The 13,117-nt window shown below is 40.4% G+C and overlaps 1 protein-coding gene across 1 annotated transcript; it reads right to left on the reverse strand.

Annotated features, from left to right (window-relative positions):
* Positions 1-397: 397 nt before the first annotated feature.
* On the reverse strand, positions 398-9,732 carry LOC119899061 (intelectin-like). Its single transcript, XM_038713465.1, has 9 exons — positions 9,556-9,732; positions 7,238-7,271; positions 6,473-6,559; positions 6,213-6,353; positions 4,497-4,744; positions 2,890-3,048; positions 2,555-2,672; positions 970-1,079; positions 398-868 (listed from the first exon to the last, which is right to left on the reverse strand). Exons 1-9 carry the CDS (start codon positions 9,556-9,558, stop codon positions 725-727), a joined length of 1,044 nt encoding a protein of 347 aa, XP_038569393.1. The 5' UTR covers positions 9,559-9,732; the 3' UTR covers positions 398-724.
* Positions 9,733-13,117: the final 3,385 nt, after the last annotated feature.

Genomic DNA, 13,117 nt, shown 5'->3' on the forward strand with positions numbered 1-13,117 from the left:
CCACAGACAAGGCGGGAAGGAATGCATTGTTGGTTTTGATCTGTTTTTGATGGGATTTGATGACAATAAATACATATGCAGAAAAAACACCCACCTCTTCCTCTTAATGTTTTTGTATTACAGGTAAATCATTTTGTGCCAACACTCATTGTCTTAAAAAAACAAACTACAATTGTATTTTTGCCCAAACCTGCCTTTGTTCCTTTCAGCAATGTGACCTCTCAACCGACAGCACTCAATTTTAAGGTCTGAGAGTTAGGTCAGAATCAAGGTCTATGTGGGTAGTTTAGAGATGATGGCACACAGATGATGGACATCACAGGATCATAGCAGTCAGACAGACGGCAATAATCTTCAGTTGAGGGTTTTGAAAGAACATCTCAGTAAACAGACAAGATGCAAAAGGTAGTGGCTTTAATATCTGCAAACACACATACAGGAGACTATCACACTCTCAACTCAAATACATTTCAAGCCCCCGCCCTCCATGGGTTAGACGATAAAATGATTTTGAAATTGATTATGCAGTTCAATACTGCCATCTACTGGATTATGGCTGAATTACTGTAATAGCTGAACTGTTCTTTATGGCCAATGAATGACACATACAGAAACTTAAAGCTAGTTCTCTGTAACATGACACATGCTGTGATAAAGATTGTTGATTAGACTGACGTGACATATAATATAGTATACATTTAAGCTACATGTGCAAATAATGTTCTCAGCGGTAGAACAGTAGAACAGCAGCCTCAGTAATCTCTTTGGAAGCGCTCCAGCCTTGCTCCCTTCCCAGTCTGTCCCAGTCAAATGATGGGAAGTCCCCACACTGATCAGGGTGGAAAAATCCACCTCCTCCTATACAGTACTGGACACACACACACACAAAACAACAGGATTGTTAGACTGTGTGTCATTTTCTTTGATGACTGACTGACAGCAGAAGTGCGATGACAGATTCAGACTCACGTGTTCAGTGTTGCATCCTGTGTTTTTTGGCTTGACCCCGGAGCAGATAGCCATGGCTGCACGTTCATTGTTTATTGCTCTGAATGTGATGAAACCTGGTTCAAACTCCGCTTTCATATGAACGGAAAAAAACATAGTGAGTTTATCAAAGGTTAGCTTAATTGTAGCAGCATTTATTTAGTTTGAATTTAGATTGAAAGCCAGTGCTCAACTTCAATCTGTAATGTTATGAACCACAAATCAAGCCAGAAATCTTGGTGTAGTCATGGACTCAGACCTGAATTTGAGGAGCCACATTAAGACAATTACAAAGTCAGCCTACTATCACCCATCATATCTTCATTCGACTCGACTACTGTAACAGTGTCCTTGAAGGGCTCCCTAAGAAATCCATCAGACAGCTGCAGCTGATTCAGAACGCTGCTGCTCGAGTCCTCACTAAGACCAAAAAGGTGGATCACATCACTCCAGTTCTGAGGTCTTTACATTGGCTTCCTGTATGTCAAAAAATTGATTTCAAAATCCTGCTGTTAGTTTATAAAGCACTAAATGGTTTCGGGCCAAAATACATTTCTGATCTTCTGCTTCGTTATGAACCATCCAGACCTCTCAGGTCATCTGGGGCAGGTCTGCTTTCTGTCCCCAGAGTCAAAACTAAACAAGGAGAAGCAGCATTCAGTTATTATGCTCCGTATATCTGAAACAAACTCCCAGATAACTGCAGGTCTGCTGAAACTGTCAGTTCTTTTAAATTAAGACTGAAGACTTTTCTTTTTACCATAGCTTTTAATTAAATATTTAAGATTTTTCTTTTTACCACTGTCTTTAACTAGTAGACTGATAACTTACACTGCATTGTAACTTTTACTGTCCCGTTTTCTTTTTCTTTGTTTTTAGCTTTTTACCATTGCTTTTAATTAAATATTTACACGGTGAGAAATGAGTAGGTAATTGAGTGAAAAGATAATGAGAGTGAGATTGAAGTGAAGGAAGTGATCTTAAATCTCGCGCCCGAGTGATTTGCAGGAACCTCTGTCCACCTGTAAACTCTGTAGTGTCCGAGGGTTTTTGGAGTTTCAGTGGACCCAAAGATTGCTATGGACCCGAGTACAGACTAGCTAGAGAGAGTAGATTAAGTGTACTTCTCTGTTTATTCTCTTTTCAAAATAATTGTAACTGCTCAACCCCTCAGCCTGTTTTTATTTTCCATTTAACTCTTTTAACCCTGATTGTACACTGCACTGTAACTTTTATTATATTTTAATGTGTATTTTTTCAATTTCCCTATGTTGCTTTTAAACTTTTTTATATTTCCCTGTTGCTTTTATGTTTTATGTAAAGCACTTTGAATTACCTTGTTGTTGAAATGTGCTATACAAATAAACTTGCCTTGCCTTGCCCTGCCTTTAGCTAAGTCTTGACTGTTTAATAACTCAATGATAACCTTTCATGTTGAAGGTAAATTGAATATTTAATAAGTCACTTTTCTTAAGTAAAAAAATTTGACATGGATTTGGCATTCATACATGATGGTGAAAAAGCTCTTTATTATCTCCATTTCCCTCCTGCTACATGAGCGTTTTACCTCTTGGATTGGGTCCGTATAACATTCTGGTGGACTCCTTGTCTCCATGGTCATACACAATGGGAATAGCTGGCCCTCTGCTGCTGCACAAGCCAACATTGTATCTCACTGGATATTGCTGGAAGAATGTGACAATTTTGTCTTCACTCATGAGGGCATGTACCTGTAGACCTACAGGCTTGCTTATGAAGTTGATGATTATTGTATAATAATTTATCCTTCATCCATTTGTTATCTAAGTTGTAATGTAACATGACTACACTCAGGACGCGGAGTACCTTATTGAACAAAATTATTAATCTTGTGCTACACCCCTGAATACACTACTGAGTTACCTTGAAGAGCTGAAAGAGGTTCCCTCCATACAGGTTGAGAAAGCGGTTGTCAGTGTGGTAGCGGAGGATGGCTGCCAGGTTCCAGTGCTCCAGTGGGAAATTGTTGGGTACATGCCACACAGACATGTCTTCTGCTACTATATCATAGTAACCTGGATTCTGAAAAAAAGTGTACGCACTATTGTCACGAATCTTATTGTGGTCTGGGTCACATTTCAATTGTTTAACAAACCAGGCAGGGCTGGTTATTCTGTCTTGATACTAACTGATTTTTATTGACTAATAAAAGATAGTTTAACCAGTTAGAAGTCCTCCTTGCTATCAATTATATACTTTAAGGAACGGCAGGCTGAAATCAAGTGATGATCTTCCAAAGTTACAGTATTTTTTGTACAACATTTACTCTTTGTGTTACCGTCCTTTCACTGCAGCTCAACATGGAAACACAAATAAGAAATTTGGTTTAAAAAAAGGCTGCATCTTTGGGAGAGACTCCCTTGATGGAAGATTTACCTCCTTGTGTGACTCACGAAAATGCTGTGAACCCTGAGGCAAACTGACCTGACACCGAGGCAAACCCTGCTTACATGTCAGTGAAAAAGATTTAGTGCTGATTCAAATGTGACTTGCCAGTCCAATCTCAGGGCTCCAGGGAGAGTAATGTCCATCTGTCCGACCGTTTCTCCAATAACTTAGTTAATAATTAGTGTGGACAATCATGGTCACCACATGAGGAACCCCACGGACATTTGTGTTCTACTAACTTTTCCTCTAGTGTTGCCATGAGGTTTGTTGTTTGGATATCTATTGGAAAGATGGCCATGAAATTTAAGCAAGTAGTTACTTGCCTTTTTTTGTCCCCTGCTTAACTGCACCCATGATGCCACACCCTACATGCCAGATTGCCTACAAACCACATTAGACACATGAGGTCACATGCGGGAGGTTCTATGCTAGGAAGCAGAGATGGGCACAGATACATCAAAATGTATTTTTAAATTTTAAGTGAATCAAAAGAAATTACAAGGTATAGCTGCCATGCATATATCAAAATAAAAAAATTATATTATATATTATGTATAGTATGTATATTTGTACTTCAAATATATTAAACTTACTGTTCCAATGTACCATTAAATCACTTTGCAAACCTTCTGTCTATCGGCCTATTTGATATATCCTTCACCGATACACTGACTCAGTGGATAATGTTTAAGAGCAACAACCTTTGTGTCAATAATGAGTCATGCAATAAATCTGATTAACCAGTAACAGAACCAGTTAACAGATATTCACACATCCCTGTGATCACCCAGATAAATGCCAACCAGTTGGGTAAGCTCAACATTGTGAATTACAATAAGGCACATGTGTGCATTTAACAAATTACACCATCTTGTGGCATCATAAAGTAATGTAACAATAAACCTTCTTTGAGTCTGGATCCATTTTCTCTTCTGATCTCAACGAGTCTGGGTAAATTACTGAGTAGGCACCTCTCAAAAGCAGTAATTTTATAATGTCATCACATGAACTTCTTAAAAAGTATTTTACAGTGTTTTATACAAGAGAGAGAGAATACTTGTGTGTGCAGCATGTTTGTGCACCTTAAAATCATCTGAGGTGGCCCCGTCTGCTGTTCCAAAGGTGTTTCTGTTGGACCAGTTCCCGTCTCCATCTGGCAGTTCAGCATTGTTTCCCTGCTGGCTCGACCAGCGGTCTCCCACTGTGCACCTTCCATAAATACTGTTCTCATGGACGCTCGCCACCAGCGTCCAGCCGCCTCCCGCAGTGGTCATGTCGCAGAAAGTCTGATAGACCATGCCATTAGCAGTGGTTAGGTAGTACAACCCATCTGGGAAAATAATGGTTAATGTTAATAAGTGAAAATACCCAACTTTGTTTTGATTTATTGGTCATCCGGTGTTGAGTTGTTTGCCAAAATATTAGTTTTAAACATTGCTTAAGGGGACTGCAAACAATTATTTAAATAATTAATTTTCTATTGCACTTAATGTACATTAGTTTAATGTTAAGAGTAGGGGAGAGCGGGGTACGTTGTCTCGTGTGTAAGTTGTCACACTGCTCATAACTCCAACACTAGAGGCTCTATGTCAAAAATCAAATAGCCATTTTGTGTGACTTCTTTTTCTATGTTCAACTTCCTGTTCACATGTGGTCAAGGTCACTCTAATCTGAGGTGAGCACAATGTTATTATTTTTTTGCTTCAAAAGTAAAACATTTGCACTTTACATTTTATGTATTCCAACCATATTAGGTATGAATGTTCAAAATGATAACTTTGCACAAAGTAGAGGAGACAATAACGTGTCTTTTGATACTTCAGCTGAAGTGCTATGTTAAGCTAACCTTGAGATTTAGCCAACATTAGCACACATGTCAGTTTGGGGCAAGTTGTCTCATTGTCGCAGCTGTACAAATAAACACATAGAACATGCTCAAAAAACTATGGCAGTCAGGCAGGTGAAGTTGAAGAACAAATCAATCAGAAGTACAGCGAAGAATTTTGACGTAAGCCGCCAACATCCCTATTGGCCTCACCTATGTGGAGCCATTTTCATACAATATTCGAAAGAAGACGTTGTTTAAGTGTGTGAAATGCAACAAATGGGCCTGCAATGCTTGCACCTCAGGCCAGGCAATTTATGTGTGCCAGAACTGTGACACTAAAGACATGTCTGATTAGTCAGATACATATGTAGGTCGTACACAAAATTCACATTGTTTCATTAGTGTGTTTAAACACCACATCTGTTTAGTTAAGAAGTAATACATTTAAGCAAGTTATCTGCAGCATTACATTCAATTACCATAGATCTATTTGCACTCCAGAGAACGTTTGATTTTAAAGTTCAAAGAAAGAGGTTGTCCCACTTAATGTGTGCTCTGCCAACATTTTTGTTTTGAATTAAATTATTTATTTTCCAAATTCCCTAGGCTTGATTGTTGATTGATTTTACTTTTAGTTCTGGTTACAATTTGAAATTGAAATCAGTATTCACAATTAAGTGTTCTAACTGTTTGATAATCCAGTGTGACAACTTACCTGGCGATGGGGCAAATTGTCACAAGTGCACACTCTCTATTCAACAGTCTACAGCTCCATAATGAGATAAGATATGAAGATGTAATGAATACAAAACTTCTGCCCAAGACTTCATTCTTTCATTAGGTTTGACATTTGTACCATTGTAATGTACGGTGCTCAGTAAATATTAGATGGTGTGAAAAGTGTGACAACATACCCCGCTCTCCCCTAATGCATAAGAAGGAACATCTCATGTAGGCTACGTCTGCTTACCTTCTTGTTCATTATATCTGTCCCTGATCTCTTTACAGCTCCTTGCAACATAACTGGATCTGTTGCTCAGTTTCTCCAATCGTTCAAAGTTTTTCTTGATCAGGTTTTTAGTCGTCTCAACATTCTTTGTGGGTGTTGTGACTAGTGAAAACCAGTTATTTAAATAAGAAAGAGAGCAGTGATTTGGGAAAGTGCAGTACAGTGCATGAACAAAATAGAAATTTGTATATATGTGTGTAGGTCAATATCTAATGCATTACCTATTTGTGAAGAAGCAGCTGCTGCAAAGGACACAAGATCCACTGACACGAAAACCACCAAAAACCAAACAATACGGTGCAACATCTCTGTAAAATAACATATAACATATTAAAAACATGTTATCCCATACCCACATGACACAACACGTCATTGGTAAGTTGTAGTAAGATAGTAAGTTGTTAATTGGTAATACTATTTTTGTATAGTGTTGTTGTGTATAGTCTCTAGAGGTTTAACTTTATGCTCTATGAATAAAAAGCTCAATGATTCACAGGATTTTTACAAACAAATTTGCTTTGAAAAAACAGAACAAAATATTTATCTAACAAAATAATTTTAAAAATCCCTAATATGACAATTAATGCCTGAACCAAGCACAGAAATCATATTCTCGATTCTCAAAAGTAAATCAGTAAAACATGCTTAACAAGACCTTTTTTATTTATTTTTTATTCAGCAAAAAAACATAATATCCAGACACTAGAAGATGAATCATTAGCAAATCTAGAAAGCAAAAATACAGGTACAGGTTACAGGCAGATGCATAAGACACAAGCAACAACAACCTCACCAACACAGAGCGGAAACACAGACAATAAATACTAACACAAGTACAAGCTGGCAAAGTGAACGCAGGTGAAACACAGACAGGAAATAAAACACAAACAAGACAACAAAAGTGAGAAACTTTCAAAGTAAAACAGGAAACAAACAGATCATCAAACCAAACCATGATACAGGGACTGTAAAGAAATACTTCTTACCGCACTCCCAACTGAAAATTATCATCAGTGTGCCCTTAAAACAATTAAAGCGAGAGTATGTGATTCTGCAGAAGGATCGTTGATACTTAAACTCAACTGCCAAAAAAATACACTCCTCCCTTCAGTGCTCCCCTAGAAACTCCACCCCACAGATTTCAAATCAGCAGTGTTGAAACGCCTTCGGCCTTGCCTGGTCATATAACAGTCTTCTCTGTCATCTCTCCTTTGTAGTGCCTGGAGTCCAGCACATTAGAATGTGCTGGTGTATAGAACTCTCTCCACCACTGCCCCCTCCACCCATATCTCCTGTGCATGAACACTAACTATTGCTGATTGGCTAAAACAATGTTGCGTGGCAAGGTCCACACCACTTTTTTTGTTTTCTATTTACTGAACCAGGGCTGTGTATAACCGGCTGTCCTTTCAAAGCACACAAAAAACAGAGAGATAGCAAACATGAAATATTCACTAAATGTAACAAAATTTGTATTGGGTTATACACTTATGATCACTTATGATCCCTTTTAACTTGAACAATACAAATACAAATTTTGAAAACTTTCAGTATTACCTCAGTAAAACTACTAATTGTGCTGTGGGTTGAATGACCTCCACTTTGCAGCTGGAATATATGGAGTCACTAAAGTGTCAGGGTGAGAATATTTTGGAGGACTGCTTTTGCGTCTCTCGCAATAAATTTAGCATTACCTCACAAAACTTCCATTCCTTCTGAGCCATAACTGTGTCTATTTACACTCAGCTGCTTTGAACTGGGAATTATGGTGATATACGGTAGTACTACTGCTCAATAGGCTAGGTTATGTAATTAAAACTTAAACAGTGCTTTAAGTGGGACAGTACTCAATAGCAGGTATGGACTGGTAATCTGGCAAATGCCCGGTGGACCGCCCCACCTTTGGGGCCAGTGTAACGTAATTTTTTATTTATTTAGCTGTTTAAAAAACTGGGCCAGCGACCAACCCATAGAGCACAGACAGCAGCCCACTGGGTAATTTTCTATAGAGACACTGGCCCCCACTCCCTCACCTTGTGGCCCCTGTTTCTTGCTCTGCGGGCCAAAAAAGAATTCTTCAGAAGGAGGCCCGCCAAATGCGTTCTTCTTAGTATAGGCTTTGCCCTCTAAGGCTATCGCTATTGGGTTTACCCCTGTAACACATGCGCAGCACTGAGAAAAGCTTGACTACGGCCACCTGCAGCATGGGCATCTCCTATGTCCGCACCTTATAGAGATGCACAGTAATTATTGATGCAATATAATATCTTCAGATATTTTCATTATTGGAATCATATCAGAAAATGAAATTTGGCCGATAATTTAGCAGATGACAATCAAACAATGCTGTAACATGTTTGAACATTCCCTTCGATGGATTGTTACAATATAAATGACTCACATGTCTATATTATGGTATGATTTCTTTTTTAAGGTTGAGGTGTATAGTTAGACACATAAGCTTTCATTTAAAAAGCAATAATAGAGAGATATAGGCTATTTAATACACATTTAATTATCAAAATATAGTGCCTATGTGAAGACACCTGTGCAATACCCATGCTGTCTGAACAGCATCTTGATGTGCCACATCTGTGAGGTGGACAGATAATCTCGGAAATGCTTAAGTTTGCCAGTAGTAGAGATGCTGGATAATCAGCCAGTACAAGCACAGACTGAGTTAAAGCAACATTAAGTAGTGTTTTTTTAACAGCTTCAAAATTATTTCAATGGTACACTGACTTAGAAAAGGGTGTCATTGCTTCGCTGCGCCTGCGAGCTTTCTATGGCACTATGTAGAATTGAAAACAATTGATAGAATGTACAATGTAATTTCTTTGGAAGAAGTTAGCTCGGTATTCTCAGTATGAATATCATGGCAGATGTTGTAAAGAGCTATAACAAGATGTTGGAGGAAGAGAGAAACAGAAAACGAGCGTGTGACTGAGCAAGATCCCCATATATGATGATATATGGTAAGCCACACCTTGTAATTGTGGCATTGCTTTTGTACAGAAAGATAATGTCAAAAGATGTATTTTAATATGTATTATTTTCATACACATATACAGTATATCACATATAGTTCTTTTTATAAATGCATTTGTAATAAAGTGTTTACAAGCCACATTACCAGTGACAAAAGTGAATAAAACTCAGAAGTAAGTAGACTGTTTATAGTAAAATAAAGCTCCCTGAAACAACATCTGAATGTGACCTAGTGTCTACATAACACTATTTATATTACAATGGATTACAATCATTCTGCACAAAAGAGGTTCTTCAATGACAGGGTGTGACTTACCATAAATCATCAGATAAATATTCTAAGGTGACAACAGAGCCCTTTGATGGTGTGTGGAGAAGGACGGGTGTGTCCTGCCAATCCAGTTTTTATTTGAAAAGAGAGTGACTGCAGGTGGGGCCAGCCTTTCTGCTGTCATCAAACCTTGCACAGACTCAGATCCCCCTCGTCTTGGAGAAAATCTGGGGAGGAGAGTCACAGGGGGTTCTGGAGTGATTCCAAGGGAGATTGTGAAAAAAAACAAATGACAGTTTGCAGCTAAGGTTACCTTCACTTCACCGTCTCCACCGCGGCCGTGATCTCTGCTGGCCGCGGGTGCGTGCGTGTGCGCCCGCATGTGTGAGTGTGTAGGAGTCAACAAACGTAGACAGCAGGCAGAGACTGCAGCCTGTTAATAAACAGTTCATCCTCGGGCCGGTTTAATACGAAGGTCCATTTAGGGTATCCACAGGCTGTAAGTGCCCCCTTCAGGTGTTTCTGTTCCTTCTCTCTGGCTTGGGCGCTTGTTGGTATGTTTTGCGCTCTGTGGTGCAGTGTTTTCATGACCCCTAGCTTGTGCTCCAGTGGGTGGTGTGAATCGAAGAGTAGGTATTGGTCTGTTTGTGTGGGTTTTCTGTAAACACCAATCTGCAGGCTCCTGTCCTCTTCAACTTGTTCAGCGCAGTCCAGGAAGGCCAAACTGTTGTTGTGAACATCTTCTCGTGTGAACTTGATATTACTGTCCACAGAGTTGATGTGTTCTGTGAAGGCTTGCACTTCCTGGCTTTTAATTTTGACCCAGGTGTCGTCCACATATCTGTACCAGTGGCTTGGTGCTGTTCCTCTGAAGGAGTTGAGGGCTTTGTTCTCCACTTCTTCCATGTAGATGTGTGCCACAATTGGGGATACTGGTGAGCCCATGGCACAGCCATGCTTCTGTCTGTAGAATCCACCGTTGTACTGGAAGTAGGTGGTGTTTAGACAGAGGTCGAGTAATTTGCAGATTTGGTCAGGGCTGAGGCTAGTTCTGTTGTCCAGGGTGTTGTCTTGTGTTAGCCGTTTCCTAACGGTTTCTACTGCCTCTATGGTGGGGATGCAGGTGAACAAAGAAGTCACGTCATAGGATACCATGGTTTCATCTGGATCCAGTTTTAGTCCTCGAACTTTGTTTACAAAGTCAATAGAGTTTTGGACGTGGTGAGGCGTGTTTCCCACCAATGGAGCTAAGATGGTAGAAATGTGTTTGGCAATGTTGTAGGTGACCGAGTTAATGCTGCTGATAATCGGCCTGAGTGGGGCTCCTTCTTTGTGTATCTTGGGTAGTCCATAAATGCAAGGAATGGCTTCTCCAGGATACAATCGGTAATATTGTTCACGGGTGATGGTGTTGTCCTTCTGTAGCTGTTGTAGACATTCGATGGCCTTTTTCTTGTATTCGCTGGTTGGGTCTCGTCTCAGTGTCTCATATGTGTTTGTGTCCATTAGTAGTGTGTTGACTTTGTTCTGGTAGTCCGCTGTGTTAAGGACTACCGGGCATCTTCTTTTGTCAGCAGGTAGGATAGTGATGATTTGATCCTTGCTCAGAGATGTCACAGCTTTCCTTTCTTGGATGGTGAGGTTGGAAGCAGGGGCCTTCGCATTAGAAAGGGCTGCAGATACCTTTAGTCTGAGCTGTTCCACTTCTGTTTCTGTTAATTTGTTTTTCCTAATGGCCGATTCTGTGGCTGTGATGAGGTCTACTATAGGTAGTTGCTGTGGTGTAATGGCAGAGTTTAATCCTTTGGCTAGAATGTCTTTCTCTGGTTGGGTATCTGACAGGTTTTTCACCCATCTGTTGTATGTTTCATGTGTTGTGGGGTTGTTGTCCTTTCTCCTGCAAGACAATTCTCCTGTTCTGTTAGTGCAGCTTGCTCTGGACTGTAGGTTTTGGAATTTCCGGGTCTGTCTTTCTTTGCTCTTGTTGTGCTGAGATAGCTGTGCTTTCTTGATGAAGTCCATGACCTTTCCCAGTGCTGTACTGGGCAGATATGTTTCTAGTTTGTGGTGTATTTTGTCCAATTCTTTGTTCAGGGCTTCAATTGTGAAATATATCTGTCTCACTCTCTCATTCAGTAGCTGGTGTTGCGCTTTCTCCAGGATTATTCCGGCTCTGTGTCCTTTTACCGTGGAGCCTGAGTGTAGGCTGTTGGGAATAAATTTGTGTTGTTGGCATCTCAGGTTAAATCGTAGATGGTTCCTGTAGTCTGCAATTTTCCTGGCTGTCCTTTCATACTCCCGTACCAATCTGAGGGTGTTCATCCCAAAATGATTAGCAAGATGTCTTATGGACTACCCAAGATACACAAAGAAGGAGCCCCACTCAGGCCGATTATCAGCAGCATTAACTCGGTCACCTACAACACTGCCAAACACATTTCTACCATCTTAGCTCCTTTGGTGGGAAACACTCCTCACCACATCCAAAACTCTATTGACTTTGTAAACAAAGTTCGAGGACTAAAACTGGATCCAGATGAAACCATGGTATCCTATGACGTGACTTCTTTGTTCACCTGCATCCCCACCATAGAGGCAGTAGAAACTGTTAGGAAACGGCTAACACAAGACAACACCCTGGACAACAGAACTAGATTCAGCCCTGACCAGATCTGTAAATTACTCGACCTCTGTCTAAACACCACCTACTTCCAGTATAATGGAGGATTCTATAGAGAGAAGCATGGCTGTGCCATTTGTGAAAACAGCCACAAGATCCAGGAAGAACAAAACTACAGGGGAGGAGGAAAAGAAGGTCAAACGCAACAACATTGTGATTCCATACGTGTCTGGAGTATCAGAGAAACTCAGGAGGATTTTCAACAAACACAACATCCCTGTGTTTTTTAAACCCAAGAACACACTAAGACAGATGCTGGTCCACCCCAAAGACCGTACACCCAAACACAAGAAAAGCAATCTAGTGTATGCGGTCCAATGCAGTGAGGAATGCACAGACCTGTATATTGGGGAGACTAAACAACCACTACACAAACGCATGGCTCAACACAGAAGGGCCAACTCCTCAGGTCAAGACTCTGCAGTCTACTTACATCTGAAGGACAGAGGACACTCATATGAGGACCACCAGGTGCACATTTTAGACAGAGAAGATGGATGGTTTGAAAGAGGTGTCAAGGAAGCCATCTACACCCGGGTCGAGAAGCCGTCATTGAACAGAGGAGGGGGTCTACGCCACCACTTATCCCCCACTTACAATGCTGTCCTTTCATCACTTCCCAGGAAACTCAACAAACGTAACCTATTGGCCTCAGGTGAAGATACCAACGATGGTCGTTCAGTCTCGGCCACCAGTAGTCCTAACGACTGTAACGACTGTCGTTACAGCAACCAGGAACACTAACGAACCAGCAGTATCGATGACCCTGGCAAATGACCCCACTGAGGTTAAATAGCTGAATTTCCCTGCCAGTCAGTCAGAACTGAAGAAGTCCTTTGGATGAGGGACGAAATGTCTTCCAATATCTTCAACCAAGTCCAGTTGCCCGTGACTTTAACCTTCGTTGGATAATGATGATGATTAGTT

The sequence above is a fragment of the Micropterus salmoides genome, unplaced genomic scaffold (genome assembly GCF_014851395.1).
Source record: "Micropterus salmoides isolate LMB-PRFRI ecotype aquatic unplaced genomic scaffold, ASM1485139v1 Ms_hic_scaffold_12, whole genome shotgun sequence".
NCBI classification, from domain to species: domain Eukaryota; kingdom Metazoa; phylum Chordata; class Actinopteri; order Centrarchiformes; family Centrarchidae; genus Micropterus; species Micropterus salmoides.

Bases quoted from the DNA above. Each gene is read 5' to 3' on its own strand.
- LOC119899061 (XM_038713465.1), bottom strand. The intron at 2,673-2,889 runs GTAACTCAGTAG...ACATTCTTCCAG, and splicing joins ACCTCTTTCAGCTCTTCAAG to CAATATCCAGTGAGATACAA. The intron at 869-969 runs GTGAGTCTGAAT...GTGTGTGTCCAG, and splicing joins CAGGATGCAACACTGAACAC to TACTGTATAGGAGGAGGTGG.